Genomic DNA, 20,295 nt, shown 5'->3' on the forward strand with positions numbered 1-20,295 from the left:
TATAAAAAGCAATGCCAATTTCACATTCACAAAAGCATCTTACTCAACAGAAGCTTAAAGTTACAACCTGGAAAAAAAGCAGCAGCAATATAACCCCAAACTTGTCAGTAAATAAGTAAATATGCCCTGAGACAGCAATGCAGTTTACAAATAAGACCCCACCTCTAAAAATCAAAGACTTAGGGCTGAACACCATAAATACAGTCTGTCAATTGTTCTACAAAGACGGAAAGTTCTTGGATGCAAATGGAGAGCAGTGCCAGCAAGTTCCTAGGGCGCTGGCCAGCTGAACTTCCTACCTTTTGGCAGCAGCACATCCTCCTCTGAGAAGCTAATGATTCTGGAGCACTCCCATCACCCAGACTTCTAACTGCTTACAGCACAGCAGATGCACAAGCTAGTTCCTGAGCTGGAAGTATAACTTCATCGCGGAGTACAAATCTAACACTGAAGACTGTCACTTTCACATGGGGTTCTGGATTCCAAAAGCATGCCACGAGGCACTGCACAACGCAGCACTGAGTGCTCACTCAACACCACTTTATACAGCTGTATCATATGTCATGTCAGCATAAACTTGTTTTCAGTATACAGAATATCTCTCTAAATGCTTTTAGGATGTCAGCATCCAAGCAGTAGTTTGAAGTACTTTTCTAGCTAAGCCTTCACATCCTTAGATAAGTCTCAGTTTTCTCACAGGTAACGAACCTATTTCATGTGCTCTGACACTGCAAGTTAGCACTCATCAGTTTGGTGAGGTTCCCTCGGCAGCATCAGAGTCTATCAGATATTCACTAAGTACCTTCACTTCAGAGCAATTTTGTGAACTTGCCTGCATTTTTGTCTAGTTAATGAGGTGTTTAATGTCACCGAACTTTCTGGAGATTTTTTGACAGCAAAAAGTGTTCTGTGAAGTAAATACTCACCCTCGTTCTCTGTTAACACAAGCCAAGAAGAAAAGTACATCAAGACACTTGCAGTATCGTAGGGGACAGGTTTTGAATTTATGTAGTTATCTTTAAGATCTTTAAAAATTAATAACCAAGCTGTAGTAAACCACTTAAGAGTCCAATCTTCTTTCATGCCAATAACCAAGTTATTTGCTGCTCTCCTTCCACAAGCCAATGAGAATTTCATAATGCATCATTCAGTCTGAAGGAAGTAAAGTGTTTATCTGGTCATGGCACTTAAGTTTATGGAGTCAGAAGATGTAAAAAAAAAAAAAAAACAACAAAAAACACAGTTACTAAGAACAAGCACTAGAAACTATTTATACTGAAGAAGTTAAATCCACTGAGTGCTAATGTCACCAGTCTAAAATTTTTAGATGTCTTAAAATTAACCTTCCAGAAGTCAGCTCCAAAAAGAAACAACATTAAGTTCCATCACTGCAATATAGTGCCGTTGTAGCAGCAGCACGATGGAAACATCTCAGTCAACTCTTGTACAACTCAGCCCACCCTCATTACAACGAGATTTAAAATGAGACAGTAAAAGAGCTGCATAGATTACTCAACTGACAAGTGGCTATTCAGAAGACAAAGTGAAAGCAGAGTACTAAGCCCACATCTTTCCTTTATATCCACAGCTCCTTTCCTCACAACATTTTTAAAGCTGGAATGTGCATCGTAACTGCAGCAAGGTAAGTACTTCCCATTCATTTAGGACTGTTCTATTCAGAATGTGAATAAGGATATTAAGCAGTTAAAAACAGTACTAGAATAAAAATGAATGAAATACTTTCTTTGGAAAGTAAAGCTAATTTTTTAAGTCATAAAATAAACACTGATTAGCTGCACCCCATCTGTTTACTTGGAAGAAAGATACTACAGCATCATCCAAAAAGGCAGGCAGCAACAAAGAACTACTAAAGAGCACCAGTGTAAAACTGCACCACTGTTCTGAAGGCTCTTGAGCTTTTAACACAGAAATGTTAAAAATCTCCCTCCAGCTTGAGTATGTAATTAAGTGCAAACCTCATTCCATCTCTGACTGATCATTTCAGGGAATTTTCCATCTTTCCCTACCATGTTCACAGATGACAAAAGCTGGTGATTTGTTATGTTCAAAACTGACATCCTTCTACATAGCTACGCATCCTGTCAATGTTCTGCCCCGTGAAACATCTTAGCAGCCCCAGGTGCATGTCACTATCTCTTGAGCACCGTAGCGTTAATTCACAGTCACTGATATTAAAGACTTAGCTTTGCTCCACCAACTAAGGAGATCAACATAAGCGGTAGGCAATTCATTCTCTTGAAATTTGTATTTCAGGTTAACAGCAGCTTTACCTGCATAATGTACAGGGATTTCTATCTTTGGCCCTATGACGTAGTGGCCCTCCTCCAGACTGTGAGCTGTAATTGTTGTCCACTGCCGGCACGAATGAATCAGGAGGTAATCACTCTCTCGAAGGCCTTCTACAGTTTCTCCTGAAAAACAGATACATGATTTTAAAATTACACTTATTGCCTATGGAATTAGCAAGTCTTCGCAGTAGGCATTGTGTTCTTATCTCTATTTATTTTTCAGAAACCCAGTTTAAATAAGTTAAGAAATCCAGTTAACTAAGTTGCAATCCATAGCCACCTAAAGCCAAATGCTGTTCATCACTATTAAGCACCTCGGTACCTCACCTGCAGATAGAGATTTCAGCTCTCTTTCTATCCCTTTGCAAGCTACTAGGTGACCAGCTACTTCTGTATATGTAACCTTAATCCTATTGCTTGAGAGGAAAAAAATAAATGAATGTTAACACACACCACAATCATCACTCAGAGCAGACTGCTCTTACACTTATACAGTCCTGTCTGTACACACAGAGAAAACAGCCTTCCTCAAGGTATCTTGAAAACAGTCAAATGAACCTTTAGGAACACCTAGCAAACACCAAACACCAGTCAGATTGACAGAGCAAAGGAACAGGCTGCTCAGAGAGCTTGTGGAGTCTCCTCTGAAGATATTCAAAACCCACCTCTACACTTCCCTGTGTCACCTACAGCAGGAAACCTGCTTTAGGAAGGGGTTGGATTTGATGATCTCCAGAGGCCCCTTCCAACCCCCTATGATGAACCCAAGAGATGGACCTCATGGACTCTACTGTGATATGACAGCAAGCAGGCACACTTTCAAGTAAGCTCAGCATTTCAAGAACTGTTTTCCAAGTCCCAAGGCAGTCCAGCCAAGCAGGCAGTCTGCTGCGCACCAGATCCTGCTCACTGACTTTGACCATCTTCTGTTCTCTGCTCACAAGACAACTCACAATAGGCACAAAAATTCTCTTCAGCTTACTCCAGCAAACACTTATAATTCCGGAGGGAAACGTGATGATAATATATGGTCTATCTGAAACTCAAGTTTCAGTTCAGAGTCTTAAACCTACACTTTCTATAACCCATGGCAACAAGCAATTATTCCATCCCACAACAAAATAAGAACAATGACACCTAAGGGAAGAACTGGTATTTTACTAGTTTCATTGACAGTAGTAAACAGATTTTGAAGAAAAGACAAAGCACCTCTGGTATGCTTTACTGTGCCTCACAATTTGTAGTTCTAATTTCATACCATTACCTAAAGAAAGCCCAAATTCTACATCCAGGATTTGCAGGGAAATAATTACAGTATAGGTAGCTTTTGAGGAGTCTGAATTTCTGTTTTCAGTAAAAATAAATACCATATACACATAACAAAAAGGAGCTTTCCAGTCATGGCTCACAAGCCACGATCTGTTTAAGTGGTTACTCCTAAAACTGGGTGGGACAGGTGAGTGTAAAAAGGTATTTTGAAGGCATTCCCAACAGTGACTACCTACCTAACTCTGCTGCTGAAAGTAGTACTTTTCTTTTAAGCAGAATCTTGGAAACAAAAACTCATTATAACAACCATTCCCTTGAAGAGATTACATTGGAAACAAAGTCTGTATTTCCCCCTGGATTCTGGAGCAGAGCAGAAAGGCAGACGTGCACAGCAGGTAGGCCAGGCACCAGCATGCCCTATGCTTCTCTAGTCTAGGGTGAGCAAAGGTCCTGGGGTTGCTTTAGACAAAACTTCTCCTTGTAGGGATTAATGGATTAGCAAAAACACCGGGATAACAACAGCCTCTGCACTATGGGGAAATACAAGACAGCATCAAATATGAATGAGAACGGCATGTGGTGATGCACGCTTTTCTTTCTGTGTCCTTCCACTGACTTGCCCAGCGCCTTTATACCTGCTTCCTCTCTTCAGGCTGGGGAGACGTCCAAACCAGGCTACACTTCTCATGTTCTGGCCTAAGCACACCCAGATGCAGCCCTTCATACTTTACCCAGCAACCCGTAACTTGCAACACAGCCACACACATCCAATCTGATTTTTTCCTCATCTCAGTAACACAGGTTATGCAAGTCTTTCATTAATCACATTTTAGCTATGTGGGAGAGAAGTCAGCAGCCTTCACATCCACAAACTATGCATCTAGACTCTCCCCTATTCAACATACTCCTACACTTCTGCTTACATAAAAATCAGACTCCATGAGAAAACAGAATACAGGTCACTCATCTTTAGTAACAATTTGTGATCAAATATGGATTAGCCGTATCTCGCCATCCCCTCCCCACCCCAAATGCCTGCAATGTAATTATACCACTACAAAGTATCTACAGGCAAATACTTGAGTTCATTATTTCCCCTAAATAACAGTCAGAAGCAAGGAGTTATCACGCGTTTCCTCACACCTCCCGAAGTTCACTACAGCTTTCCAAAGCATGAGTCAACTTTATTCATAATAATGCCCAAGACTAAGAAACCCATGATTTGCTAACAGCACATAAATCCTAATAAAGCGCTGACGCCCATCCTTACCTTACAATAAAAGCCTCACACCTCTGAACTGAGAAGTAAGCCAGTGTATTCCTAACCAAGCTGTCATCCTGTGAGCACTGTGACCAAGACACAGGCTACTTCACCACCCACCACTGAAGCAGCGCTTTAACAGCTACTCGTGTGTTCTTTCTCAATCGGATATCATCAGTTTTAGTTGCATGATTGGCAAAACTTCATATCCATGCAACTCCTAAGAACTACAAATAAAAGCCTACTGTTGTTCAAGAGCAATTGCAACGAAAGGAAAGTTCTTCAAACATCGGTACAGTTAAAAAACAAGAAAAAGATAACTGCCTAATCAACATTCTTATGCTTATTAAATACCACCTACATTAAATGCCGATACTCCTTTCACAATTCTCTTCAGTTCTAGAGCTGTATAATGCGTTGCTCACCAAATCTTGGCTCAGTCACTGTACACACTCCAACTTCAGATGAACAGTTAAAAACTGCAGCAAGGCCAGGAGTGGGATATACCTCAATCTACAAGTTCAGAGATGAGTTTCTGTTCTCACTGCCATGTTTCAGAACCAGATGAGAAAACAGTAGCTGGTTATCTGCCAAGCCTGAATTTATCCATGGAAAGCCATGACACACAGGCACGTTTCTCTTGAAGCAAGCACTGATATCCCCACGAGCTGCCACTACCACTTTCTGAGAATGAGCTTGTTTGGCATTTCTCAATTCTCAAAACATCTGAGGTGAAGACTCCATTATAACTGTAGATCTTCCACTTCTGAAGGGACTGAGTTCTCCCGCCTCCTGGATCAATAATTAAAGCTTGGCCTGTACATTTCCATACAAGAGAATTCCTGATGGTTCCACACATTCTCATTTGCCAAAGATGGCAGTGACTTTTCAACACCAACCACTAAAGAAAAATAACGAAACAAATGGAAAAAAACCAAACATGACAAACTTTCAGGATTCTCATTCTAGTTTTGAGAAGCTGACGTTCAACTTACTGCAAAACATGTAGACCAACATGACTCATTCACTCACAGAAACTATGCTGCTAAAAATAAGCAGCCATCTACAGGAATATAAACATTTTAAAATGCCACACACTTTGTCATCCTGGTTAAGAGTTTGTATCACAGCCTTAAAGCATAAGCTTTGTGTCTAGGGACATTAGAATAGAAAGAAGTCCACACAAGGTTCCAGCAGCGTATCAGATACCATTTGCACATGCTGGATGAACTGGATACCATCTCCTCATGCCAGGAGGATGATTAGGGAGACATTCCTAAATGCTAAATGCTGTCCCTTGCACATTAGATCAAGCAAGCAGAATTTGCTTTTCCCGGAACAAAAGGAAAATACAGAAAATAACTAAACTCGTGACAAAAGTAAGATTGCTGCTGTGAAATAGCTGGTGAAGGAGATGCCTGCTAAACCCCTGAGACATCAAGACTTAGTACCATGTGTGTCTAAACTCGGTCTGCAGCCAAGTAACAGCTGCTGTACAATTAAGTGCATCACCTTGATGAGTTAAATAGGTGGTGGGCTTTAATTATCCCACCTAATATTCTAAGTTGCATAACAAATCATTACAGGGGAAAACCTCAGCAACAGGAGAAATCCTTTCAGTGGGCGCTCAGCCAGTTAACTACAAAAGCCCCACAAAAATGAGTAACTCCAGCTTTCTTCCCACTCAAGCTTGTAGTAACGCTTCCTAAGACTGAAGGGTTAATTCAAGGAGCAGCAGAGACAGCTGCTCAGGCAGGTGAGCTCTGTGGAAGGAGCAGGAAGACCTGTCAGCACGTAGCTGGTGTTACAAGGGAAGACTATCAGACACGGTTTGCTTTGCAATGACCAGAAGCAAACAGAAAGCAGAGTGATGAGAAAAACTGGAGACGAGAGGTTCTTATTTATTTAACATGATATCATAGCACTGAGGAGCCTTCCTTACTTATGTGGTATCTACTGCACAGGTCAAGCAGCAGGGGCTCTTCTCCTGGCTGAGGACCAAACAAGTCATGCATTAAGATACACCTCAACATCATCCTACAGTAAGCACAGCTTCAGCCAGGATGGAATGAAATTATAATCCATTGTTAAAAAAACAAAAAAGACAATATTATGTATTATGGCCTTCAGGCTCTGTGCAGAGGGACATTTCAGGTCAGAGGGAGGTCACACTGCTAACGCAAATAAATGCCAACACTGCTTTTCCAGGTTAAAAGAAAGAATCTACAACACTGCACACCAGTCAAACAGTATGAGTTGTTTTAGAGAAGGTCAGCTTGTGTCTCTACAAATATTTGCTAGTCACACTGTTCCTACAGGGGTAGTATCCCAAGGTAAACTACTTCTTTTTAGCTTGCTGGAAGATTCACAGCAGATACAAGCTGAAGCTTTTCTTGTTACACAAGCTCAAGGTTTCCCTTATAAAGATGAGGAGAAGAGGGCCCAGCACTGATGAGACAGCACACCTGAGGAGACACGGGCAGGTCAGAAAGATCCAAGTGTCCCAGCACTGCCATTAACTTTGGCACTACGCACACAGCCTTCAGCTTTCTTGGCAAAGAGGATCTGTGAGCACCACAGGTAACTGCAACCTTCCCAAGGCAGCCTCTGAGGTATCAGCAGGTCTTAGGACCAGGGTGAATGCTTTTGCCTCTAAGATGACAATGCGCTACAATGAGCTACTGAATCTCCAGGTAGTCCATTTTCTAGTACCTCTAAGGCTTAGCATCTATTTAAACTGGAGTTTAAATTAAGAGCAGTATGAATTATTTCACTCAGCACACAAAACTGCACTCTTAAACAATGTTCCTCATGCTCCAGAGTATCGGTTGGGTACACACCTATAGAGATATATCTCAGCAAATGTCAGAGACTAAGTGTTGCTAGGGCCATCTGCTTGCTTAACCTTTGGTGGTGTGTTTGGTTACTGAGTCAAATCTGAATGAGCTGCTCAGCCCTGCTAGTGCTATTGCTTCAGCAAAAATCAAACTTGCCCTGGTCTAAATGTAGGTCAGAAAGAAGTTCAACAGGATGAGAACAGTATCTAAATTTCCCATTGTGAAGCTGCAACGAGATTTAGTATTAAAAAAAAAAATTAAAAGAAAAAAAAAATCAGACCGCTATAATGTTTCTTAACAAACGAATGATAGAAAACCTCACAAGTAATTTGGTACATATAGTTTCCCTATTACAGCAACACCACAGATCTACAAGGATTGAAAATCTGGGTGTTTTTTTTGTCACTAGGACTGAATAGACGCTTGGAAGAGTTACTGTTGCATTAAGTGCAATGGAGGAGAAGTAAAAAGAGCACTCAATTGTAGAAAAAACTGCTACTGCCTGGAAAACAAACAAAAAGCCCTTCCTTGAAGGTCTCCCCACGTTATCAGTCTCACTTTTGTTCCATACAGACATAGAAAAGGGCAGGAATTATCTAGCTGATCAAATGCATTTCTTTGGTTAAAGAAAAGCAAAACAACTTGCACGGGGGCGGATCACACGAAACCTAAATGCAGACAGTGACTTAGAAGGGTAAATATTGCAATCTCTGGGAGCAGCGTGGGGGGGGGAAGCATTAACATTTAATCATCTCTGAGCTATACAGAACAGTATACTAAATTTTTAATTTAAAACAAGCCAATTCATTCTGAAAGCCTGACAGTGGCCTCATCTGCATCTGAGCACAGCAGACGGAAGTAGGAAACTCTGTCCACAGCTACACAACTTTATGAATAGTGACACAACAATTGGGAACAAAAATCACAGCTATCTGAGGCTACTAATATTAAAACTCACTTCTTAGCTTTACTTTTCCATCTGCTGAGCGGTTTTAAATGCTTCTGTCTGTTTCACTCCAGCAGCACATTCAAGGGTGCTGGTTCCTATTACCCAGGTTAGTCAGTATTTGGCATAAGTGAAATTCCCAAACGCTCCTTTTTGGAAAGAAATATAATGTAATATTGATTTGAAGCGCCATCAACTGAATAGATTTCGCATCTTCCAGTAGATAAAAGGCTTCCAAGACAGTATAAAGGTTTTGATTTTAAACCAAATTCACTCATTTGCCAAAATCAAGGTAAAAACAGCAAATGAAGCAGGGGAAATCAAGTAAAATTAACAGCTTGAGAGACAGCACACATTTCTCTAAGATTCAGCCTGTTGGTCTCAAGAGGCCATGGGTAATGGGATCAGCACAGCCCATGACATCGTCTCTACCAGCCTGGCTTTTCCACAGCACAGCCCTTAGCAGCTACTGAAAGAAGTTTACCTCAGATGAAACAACTGTTGCTGGCTACAGTTCACAGAATCACAGAATTGTAGGGGTTGGAAGGGACCTCTAGAGATCATCGAGTCCAACCCCCCTGCCAAAGCAGGCTCCCTACACCATGTCACACAGGTAGGCGTCCAGGCGGGTCTTGAATATCTCCAGAGAAGGAGACTCCACCACCTCCCTGGGCAGCCTGTTCCAGTGCTCCGTCACCCTCACTGTAAAGAAGTTCTTCCGCACATTCATGCGGAACTTCCTATGCTGAAGTTTCATCCCATTACCCCTAGTCCTGTCCCCATGCACTACTGAAAAGAGGCCAGCCTCACCACTATGGCTCCCACACCTCAGGTATGTATAAACCTGGATCAAGTCCCCTCTCAGCCTTCTTTTCTCAAGGCTAAACAGACCCAGTTCCCTAAGTCTCTCCTCATAGGGGAGATGCTTCGGGCCCTTCACCATCTCAGTGGCCCTCTGCTGGACTCTTTCCAAGAGATCCCTGTCTTTTTTGTACTGGGGAGCCCAGAACTGGACACAGTATTCCAGAGGAGACCTCACCAGGGAGGAAGGAACAGCTGGAACAGCTTTCAGTGGTGACTGAACAGCAGGGCTTCCATTTTGTTTCACTGACCACATCTTGAAACAAGGGGCAATGACAGCCTCACCCACAGACTAAAATCACTACTTGCAGCGCTTTGTTTATCTCCGCAGTCCTTCAGCCTCACAGCACCGTGAACAAACACCGCTTTGGGAGACCATTAAATATTTCACAATCAAGAGAAAGTAGACAAGCCCTTGCTTCTGCAATTTCCAACCCTTCTGCAAAAGCAAGATACAATCAAATTGCTTCAATACATCTGATGCTGAACTCAAGCTACCATCCACTAATACCCAGCAAAAGAGAAACAACTCCCATCCCCCTTTTCTTTCTACACTTGCCAGGAAGAAGACAGATTTATTTCTTTAGGATTAAGATTTTGCTATTGGAACAACTGGATATGCCAGTACTGTTGCAACAAATCAGCATAAACCATAATCTTGTTATAAGGCTATGGGACAGATTAATCCACTGAAAAATCCGGTTTGTTCCAATACAGGCTTTTCTCTAGCTGCCGATGCACAGACATCATCTCAGCAAGCCTCAGAAAACCTGTTCAACCCACTGTGGGGAGGGGTCTCCCCTATGAGGAGAGACTAAGCGAACTGGGTCTGTTTAGCCCTGAGAAAAGAAGGCTGAGAGGGGACTTGATCCAGGTTTATACATACCTGAGGTGTGGGAGCCATAGTGGTGAGGCTGGTCTCTTTTCAGTAGTGTGTGGGGACAGGACTAGGGGTAATGGGCTGAAACTACAGCATTGGAAGTTCCGCACGAATGTGCACAAGAACTTCTTTACAGTGAGGGTGACGGAGCACTGGAACAGGCTGCCCAGGGAGGTGGTGGAGTCTCCTTCTCTGGAGATATTCAAGACCCGCCTGGACGCCTTCCTGTGTGACGTGGTGTAGGGAGCCTGCTTTGGCAGGGAGGTTGGACTCGATGATCTCTAGAGGTCCCTTCCAACCCCTACAATTCTGTGATTTTGATTCTGTGAAGAGCACAAAGATTTTACACCAGTGCCAAATGGAACATTGGTGCCACTGTCTTCAATGGGGAATGCTCCACTGACTCCAGCGACCTGGGTATCTTGATGCATCTTCAATATGAAAGTTGGTGGGAATAAAAGAATATGGCTAACAACTCAGATTTCACTAAGTCTTGCTTGCTTGCCTTCAGAACAAACAACCCAGAATGAGAAACCTCACTTTTCATGAACTCAAGCCAAGCGAGTCAAAGCACATCTTTCAACACGGCCTGCTCTCCACTCCCACACGGGGGAAAAAACAACAACAGTACAACAGTATCTTAACATTCACATTCCAAAACACAGTGATTTTCTGTCACTGTTGTAATTACTCTTATTAATGCCGAACATTATCAGATGTAACTACAGATTCATCCACTTCATAGATTTAGCTTTAACACTGGTTCAACAAGACAATCCATTACCCCAGTTACTTACGAACCACTGCAGAAAGACCCAAGAATTCTTTAAATTACTCCAGTACCCTACAAGATATGAAACAGTGCCTATTATCATTTTGGTACCTTAGACTTAGAGGGGGGGAGATTTGATCAGAGAATCATCCAATTGGTTTAAAAAAATAATGAGATTCTCATGGAAAATAAATCCATTCTGGAGTTACCTAAGAACACAAATCTGAAGCTCAAAGAATAAGAGTGAGGAATCTCATATCAGCGACACTCAGAATGATCAGAGATCAGAACCACTGTGAATGTGAAAGCTTAATAACTTTACATTGCAGGTAACAAAGGTTCCAACCTTCCAGAAAGGAATTTATGTGTAGATTCAGCTTGTTCTCCATTTTGAATTCTCATTGCCAAAGACTAAGAAAAAGTTAGGCCCTGGAACAGGCTGCCCAGGGAGGTTGTGGATGCCCCATCCTTGGAGGTGTTCAAGACCAGGTTGGACGGGGCCCTGGGCAACCTGATCTAGTAAATGTGTATGTTTGGTGGCCCTGCCAGGCAGGGGGGTTGGAGCTGCATGATCTTTGAGGTCCCTTCCAACCCGGGTCATTCTGTGATTCTGTGAAAAAGACAGGGGTTAAAGCATTTATTTGTCCTTTGCAATCAGAGCACCAAGTCTAGAAATTAAGACCAATAACTGATTGGTAGTGATAAAGGGAATGACAGATCTATCTGATCAAAAAAAAAACCAAACAACACCAACCAAACCCATGGCATTAATGGGATTTCTGAGCAGCGTGCTGCCATCCAAATCAGCTCCTTTAAATACCTCATTAAGAGAGGTGAGGTTTTCCCTTACCAGAGGCAAGCATTCCACATGATAGAAAGCTCCTTCTCAGAAGCATCTGTAAATATTGTGAAGGCCACTAGAGGATACGCTTTCAAGAGCCTGTTTAACATCAGCTGCTTAGCTGGACAAGCTTAATACTTCAAAGGTGGGAGGTCAGCAGTTAGCATTGCACTGTGCGCTTCTACTGGCCTGTTTATTTCCAAGCACAGCAACAAAATGGTTGCTTTAATTGACAATCCAAATTTTAGCTGCTCCAAGGAGCTCCCCTTCCCAGGTGCATCAGTTGGAGTCTGGTCATGGAGGTCTGACTGGTGCTCCCTGGATTCAGGATGCCCACAGAAAAACCTTTGACCCTGCCAACCCCATAGCTGTGAGATCCAGAACGTGATTCTAGATTGCCCTGGCAGACAGAAAAGTAGCCTATTCATTCAGACCTTCCCTGGGCACAGCATGAGAGCTGGGGAGCTGCCTACTGTCAATGATTTATAATTAGATGATTTTTTTTTTAAACAGTAGCCAAGCAAGCATGCTCAGCCTTCTCATTATACATCCCAAGTCCTAAAGAGACACTACGCTCCTTTGTGCTGCATGGCAGTGATCCCTGTCTGAACTTAGGGCATCTTGGACAAACTCCCAATTAAAAATAAAGTAGCCAAAAATGCAGGAGCTCCTCAAGGATAGTTTTCTTTGGCTTTGCAAGAGCTCATCATTGCACTTTAATTTGCCTGCGATTTCTGCAGCAGGGTAGGGATGTAATAAAAACAGCTGGGAGCAAGCAGAAGTTCAGCTCTGCTCTGCAGCCGGGATGCCCGCTGGCTGCTCTCCGAGCTGCCTGGCCCGGGTCCCCACGCTGTCAGATGCAGTGCAGGCACTAATTGATGCGCACTAATTGGTGCTGGGGGGCTGCTCTCTGGATGGCAGCTCCAGCAGTGCCACCCCTCCTGCACCACCTTGTATGTTTCGAGTGCCACTAATGACAGGGTAATGCCTCTTCAAACACGGGCTGACCACATACATACACATAAATTGTAGGTGTTCAAGGGTAATTAGGCACGTGCTCGATTCGGTTACGTTCTGTACAGTAAGAGTATCCTAACAATATAGGAATATCAACATGAGAAATGCAAGCAGGGCTGCACCTCGTACCTTCCTGACCAAGAACAATCCTAATCCTGGGTGCAATTAATTCTCATTGTTTCAGAGAACTCTGTACAAACTGAAAGGTACAAAAAGAACAGTTTTGTTTAAGAAAAAAACCACCACACAAACAAACATAAGGGATAAGAGAGTCATATCCCTTTGATAACAGCTTTTATCATCTTAAGAAAGAATAAAAAGAAGAAAGCACTGCCTGCAAAGAGGGAAAGCTACTTTTGGTGAGCAGCACATAGAAATGACAGTGAAGGAAAACCCATCATGCTTCACTTTCCCCTTGAGGAATAATTTATCTTTGCCCACAGGCTATTCAGTCTCAAGATATTTTGTTCTATATTGACAGGAACACAAATGATATTTGACAATACAACCCATAAAGCGCACAACAGGGATGATCTGATCTCTGGACTGCCCTACATTCAGTTGTAATGGTATAGCAGCTTCGCTACTCATCTCCAGCCACATCCTGGGTTCAGTGATTGCAATAACATACAGATGTAACAAGTCACGTTTTGTATATTCATATAAAACCCTAATATCTCCCTGATTCATGTGCACTCTGATGCTTTCTATGGTCTTCTACTATGAATATAATGCAGACTCACATCTGTAGACCAGGGTAGGGAAAAAAGCCTGGCCATAACAAAATGACAAACATCTTAGACATGATCACATAAATTAGCCAGCACACATTTCCTTCAGGGAGGAGAAGGGGCATCTGGACCTTTTCCTAAATAAAAGCATGAACAGAACTGTTAACATAGAAGAAGGTTGGATTTCTGGGACTTGAAATGTCCAATATGGCTGTTCCTATCTACTTCCTCACCTTTGGCGATATTCAGATATCACTCCTGGTACATGTACTGTCCAAGACCACATGCTGTCTGGTCCAAGAAACAAGTTCTTGATTCCCATCCCCAGTTTCCTCAGAGCCAGAGGTTCTTTTTGCTGAGAGCATAAAGAAGAATGATTTGTCTGGGAGCAACAGGACAGAAACAACAACATCACACCAGAAACACTAGAAGAAGCAAAAGGGAGGACTGTACTATTTCAAAACAAGGGAGGATAAAAGAAAACCTGGAGATAGCACCAACTGCTATTGTTAGACAGTCCTGGGTGTTTTACCTTACAACAGCACAACAGCAGGCTCAGCAGCTGAGCAAAGGCCAAAGACTCCCAAGAAGGTCAGCAGGAACAGCTTGGAAGTGACTGCCTAAGATACACACAGCTACCTTTCTCCACTTGTACTCTCAGTTCAATCTCGGACACACAGTCCCACTCTTTTCAGGAAAGAGGCAATAAAGTTTTAAAGCAAACATTTTTAAAAGGCAGATTTATACTGCAAGAGATTCTCCAGGTCACACAGGCTGATCCCTCCTTCAGTCTCTTCCTAGTAAGTTCTGGAGAAATCATCCTGTATAAAGGCCAGCAGCATGCAACAATACAGCACCTCCACAAACACCTGACCCAAGACCACAGTAACCCACAACACAAATAGTTTAATTTACTGTCCCTATGATCCAGAGGAGCTATTTACTCTGCATCTGCAACAGAGCTGAGAATATGTTCTTGAAATGCCCTTGAGCACGAGAACTATTACAGAGTTACGGGTCACTCCTTGCGGTTAACAGAACTTTCTTCACTAGGAGAGTGGTTAGGCCCTGGAACAGGCTGCCCAGGGAGGTTGTGGATGCCCCGTCCTTGGAGGTGTTCAAGGCCAGGTTGGACGGGGCCCTGGGCAACCTGATCTAGTAAATGTGTATGTTTGGTGGCCCTGCCAGGCAGGGGGGTTGGAACTACATGATCCTTGAGGTCCCTTCCAACCTGTGTCATTCTGTGATTCTGTGTGATAGCAGGCAACTCTCACCTGCTGACTCTGGCTGATGATCCTTTAAATATCCTATCCCTGAGAGGCACCTATTATGCACTGCTCAAACAGCAACCTAAAACCCAAGAAAAGAAACAAAAACAAGTGTGAGAAAACACGTTATTTTATCTTCTTGGGATTCTCAAGGCCTCACAACAATTCCCTACACTATCCTGAAGAAGTAATCATTTATTTCTTTCTCGTACCAATAGTGCAGAAAACAGTTTGTGAATAAACAGGTTAAGGCTGTTGCTCCTTAGGCTCTCCAAATAGTTACATCCTCCTTCATCTGCCCAAGGACACAGAGTTGAACCACAGCCTCACACAACGTGCCCTCGCACAGCACCACACATGGGCCACTGCTACTCACACCACAGATCCAGGTCATCTCTGTTAAAACTGCTGCCTAGCAAGTTATCCCCTCACCCAGAACACATGGGAGTTTTGTCATGATCACAAAGACACACAGCAGATCAGAGTGTGATGCGTACGGCCCTGTAAGAGAGGCTTTTCATCCTCATACTTCACCAAAAGCCACCCAAACCCCTGCTCTGGGCAGAGACACCTCACACAGTCACAGGCTGCCCAGAGCTGATCCAACCTGGACTTGATCACTTCTAGGGATGGAACACCCACAGATTCCCTGGGTAGCCTGCGCCAGTTTGGGAGCAGGGGAAGAAACTAGGGAGACAATGCCAGAAGAGGCATCAGCACACATCTTTCCACACTAAAATGCCTGGAGAGCAGAAACCTGCTCACCCCTGGCTACACCAAAACTCCTGATAGCAATTTGTGCACCATCTCACCTGCCACAATGAGGCTTGATGTATTGCCACAGTCAAGTCATCACGGGTTCCCTTGCTGAGACCTCCCAAACCCACAACCCCAGCTGCTCCCAGGGCTCAGTGCAGGCCTAGGCCACAGCTCAATCCAGGGACTGACTGCATTTCACAAAGCTCAGATTCATCGCTTGCAGTCTGGGCCTTCTCATTCCTCCTTCACACAAACCAAGCACCAAGGCAGAGCACAGAAGGTGGCAGGGCTCCACACTCTGCCCACCCCAGCAGGGTCCCAGTAGCCCCAGTCCCAATGGGGCCATGCCAGAGGCACTGGGGCAGGGCAGTTCCTCTGGCTGCTGCTGGGCCTCAGCTGATACATTGGCAAGGCCACAGCATTAGGAATTTTATGCTGATGTGTACACCAACACGACGACCCCAAGGCAGACACAGCCCTGTTCTCAGCAAAGACGCACTCTCAGTGTGCTCACAGAGAAACATAAAATTGAGCTATGACTTTAAATTACGGTGTCAGTTGTTCAGATCAGTAGATGTGCTTCACAGACGAAGGCACAGTGAAGTGAGCTCCACGAGTTTTTCATCCCACAATTGGCATGAAGAAAGCAGACCGCAAACGCTACATGGAATTCATTCCAAAGGAGAGAACCACTCAGAGCACAAATTTCAGACTCGAAATATTGGCTCACTGAGTTTTAGGCAGGTTGTTCTTTGAGTCAGACGCAAGGCACACTAAGATGATGCATATTTTCCTATAGGGGAGGAACTTAAGCTTCCCTAATCCAGCCAACTTGTTACTCCTAATGCCAAGAGGAAACACAGCAACACCCATACCCTGCACTGCTGACAAACCACTGTGATGGAAACACACTGCTCACAGCGTGCAAAGGATCCTGAGGCATCACACCATGTTGGCCAACACCTCCTGCACTGCTTTCCTGGCACACTTCCCTGGGTCGCTGTTACAGGGAGCACTAACCTGTGCAGTCACTGCAGCAGGAACACCCAGTCCCAGAACAGCACCTACAGACAAAGCTTAGGAAACAAAGCCCTTCTTTCCTACACATGTATCATTCCTCAACACCACATTTTGCAACAGGAGCATGTGATTCACTGCACCTCATCTGTTCTAAGATCTAGAGTTTTACTGACTGTTTAGGACACCTTAATTCTTTTGATTGTATCTACGCCTTATGCCCTACCTAAAAGCTATATGTAACTGAAGCTTAAGAAGCCAAGACACTAAGCAGCCCCTCCAACTCTGCCCCTGGATTTAAAGTCATAGCTTTTGAATTCCAGTTAGTAAAAGACAAACTGTGCTTCATCACCAGAAGTTTGCTTTGATGCATACATAGAAGATGCATACATAGAAGCTTTGCCTAATAGAGCCAGAAATTTGGAAGCAGGAATCACAATCTAGAAGCTGTACATCATGTATGGTAGCAAAAAATCTGAATATTAAAGTGCACTGTAAATAAGGGGGATGGTAATTACCTGAATCTTAGCTGCCCTATAGCAGCACTACCATGGTCCGGTATACTGTGAACAGCACACAAGTCGCTGAACACACAATACACACAAAACCACTGTCGAATATGAAATAGGACTGGATTTTAGGTGTAAAGCAGGTATGCTGCTGAACTGCTATTTGCCTCCTTTGAAGCCAGTGGTACTCCTGGGAGCAGGTGTTGCCAAGCTACTGGACTCCATCTCCAGCAGGGCGCTGTAATCTTGACAGACACCGTTTGTTAGCTGCAGATTTTAAATGAATTAAAAGCTTTTTCACTAAAACGTTCCTGGAACACATCTATGCCAACAGGGAAAAAGAACAACAACAACAATAAAAAACACCAACCAGCACCAGTGGTTAGCAGCAACCTGTCAACTGTACCTTCATTTTATTGTCTTGGTGGAAATACAGCAGATCATAAGGCAAAGGAGAAAAAGGGAGAAAGCAAGGAGATGCTTGTGATATTTTGCTACAGTGGCACAACATAAAGAACAAGAAACTGGAGTTTAAAAGCTGTTCAGCACCTGAGGAATAGCCACATGGCTTGGTGACATATTTCAGGGTGGGTAGGTTACAAAAAACATAATCAGAATTTAGTCTATCTGCACAGACTATATAACAACTGTCACCTACCAACACAGCACGCAGCAGCCAGCCGTGCCATGAGTGGGAGGTCAGATCACAGCATCTGCTCAAAGCCACAGCACATCTAAAGTGCCTTTTCTGGTCTACTTGAAAGCCACGTCCCACCCCCATGCGATTCGCACCCCCTCACACCACCAGCAGGCTACCGAGGTGCTGCGCAGCAGCTTCTTGAGAGAAAGAGGTCATTCAGGACAATCAATGCAAGGGCAGCAGCACCCAGAATAAAAAGAATAAGATTCTTTGTAGTTTCCAAGCATTGTCTGGCTGCACAGACAACCCGCGTTTGTGGACTGACGCAAGATGAAATTGTCATTATGTACACGGCCAAGATGTTCTCTTCAGTACGATCTTCTTTGATAAGCTGCAAGGGTGCTCTGTTTCAACTTATTTAGAACAGGAATAAGCCCCACAGTAACGTGCTGCAGGAAACAACAGGGCACTGAGAGTGCTGGAGCAGAAGGACATCATAGGGAAAGGCTGCAAAAAGGGGAGAGAAAAAGGGAACCTGAATACTTACAATAAATAAAATCTCTTTGTCCCCAGGAGCGGTAGCAGCACAAACTCACTATTCACCCCAGTGCTGCCCTTCACAAGAGTTCTGTCAGGACTCAGGAATCGCTTTTATAAATAGATTCCTGCCTATTACGTAGATTTTTTTCCTTCTTTCTGGCCATAATTCCTGTCATTTCACCTTAAAGTAACCACACACTTACAGGAAAGAATTTCCTTCTAAGTCTTAACGGCTTGTAGTGATCCTCCAGAAAAAAAAAGAAAAGAAAATCACTGTTGTTTTTCATAGCACACAGCAGGGACTCACTTCTCCACCAGCTGAGGGCTTCCCCAGCTGTGTGCTCTCAGTCCAACTATGCACACCTCCAGCCATAAGGCCACAGCCAGGCTGAGACACGAGCCCCTTCCTCTGTGGGTTCCCATTGCTAAGTACTCTTTCAGAAGCTTTGTATTTGAGTTGCCCTCTGGAAACATTTAGGCTGTTATATATATATATACTGGAAAAACATTCCTCTCAGGAGCAACACTATTTGTTCTACTTGTTCAGTCAATCTTAACAACGTTCACCAGAAAAACACTAAAGCACAAAGCTGACTAAAGCAAACACACAGGCACTGGCCATCTTCATAATGTCCATCTCAAAAACTTAAATTGGAATCCGAAAGATAACGGGAACCCAACTAAACAGCACTAGCATTTCACCTGAGAACCAGACACTGACAGATTTCTCATTTAAGGATAGATAAGGTAGGCACTGCTGCCTAACTGCTCCCACCTGCACCTTGATGCAGCAAGAGACTGCTTCCTTCCCTCCCTGCTTTACTATCCCATGCCATCCAGAAAAATCCTTCCTTCTTGCAGAGGATCAAATTTAGTGCACATCAATATTTCATAACTTCATCCTGTCAAGAAATCAAACTGAACTACTTAAGGGCACTCTTCCAGGAGACGCACATCTTAACTCCATGCATGAAACCACATTCATCACAGCCCTTCTCCCCCTTCCAACTGCAAGGCCTGAAGGTGAGGCAGCAGTGAAAAACTTGAGATCTTGTATATGTGTGTGTATAACCTAAGAGCATTACCCACTAGCTCAGGCTGCCCAGGACCCTATCCAATCTGGAATTTCCTCTTAACACCTAATGTAACTCTCCTCTCTTTCAGTTCAAAACTGTCTCCCCTTGTCCTATCAAAGCCAGAAGGTGCCTGAAGACAGATATCAACCACCACGTGCAGTGCACTCAGCTCCCACCACCCCCAACAGGAGTTCAGCTCTTCAGGAACAGGACAGGCCACTTCCGCGCCAGTACTGCTCTGATATGCTGGTGACTACCTGCAAGCTGTACCATCAGCAGTGTGGAGATGAGAACTCTATACCTATCTGCCTGTAGCATAGGATTACACACATCTGGAACAGATTTTGCACTTCCTTCACTACCACATGAAGAAATTCTGACAGAGCTCTACTTGGCAGCTTTGCGGGATGAAGACAGGCACACAGGGTGAGCTCCCAGGACAGGAGTTGCTCCAGTCATCTGTCAACACACTATGTTCCCAGCTTGGACACCATGCACTGATTCATGCCTGCTTCCTCTTGTTGCAAGACAGCTTCCCTTGAAGACAGGAAAAGCGTCCTCTTGGTACCACTGAGACCACAGCGTCTGAGCTCTTTATAAAATATTGATCTGTCTGCCATCTGCAGTCCCTTAAGTTAAAAGGTGCATCTGTACAAGGAGGGAAAGCAGGCCTGAGAGCCTTTGTCTGCTCCATGCAGCTGCCTCTGTCTGGGCACTCCAGGACATGGTCTCACAGAGCGCATGACTGCCCACATCCACCTA

The 20,295-nt window shown here is 43.8% G+C and overlaps 1 protein-coding gene across 2 annotated transcripts in view; it reads right to left on the bottom strand.

Annotated features, from left to right (window-relative positions):
- GAREM1 (GRB2 associated regulator of MAPK1 subtype 1) overlaps positions 1–20,295 on the bottom strand; it is an 88,591-nt gene that overhangs the window by 66,487 nt on the left and 1,809 nt on the right. Inside the window, exons 1-2 of one of the 2 annotated variants that reach the window (XM_015855450.2) lie at positions 13,958–14,057; positions 2,292–2,432 (exon numbers count right to left, since the gene is read on the bottom strand). In XM_015855450.2, coding sequence (XP_015710936.1) covers positions 2,292–2,297 — 6 coding nt within the window. In that variant the 5' untranslated portion in view covers positions 2,298–2,432; positions 13,958–14,057. Of the gene's footprint in view, positions 1–2,291; positions 2,433–13,957; positions 14,058–20,295 lie in introns of those variants that run through there. The other variant, XM_015855448.2, reaches the window with a different exon arrangement.

This window comes from Coturnix japonica, chromosome 2, assembly GCF_001577835.2.
Source record: "Coturnix japonica isolate 7356 chromosome 2, Coturnix japonica 2.1, whole genome shotgun sequence".
Taxonomy (NCBI): Eukaryota; Metazoa; Chordata; class Aves; order Galliformes; family Phasianidae; genus Coturnix; species Coturnix japonica.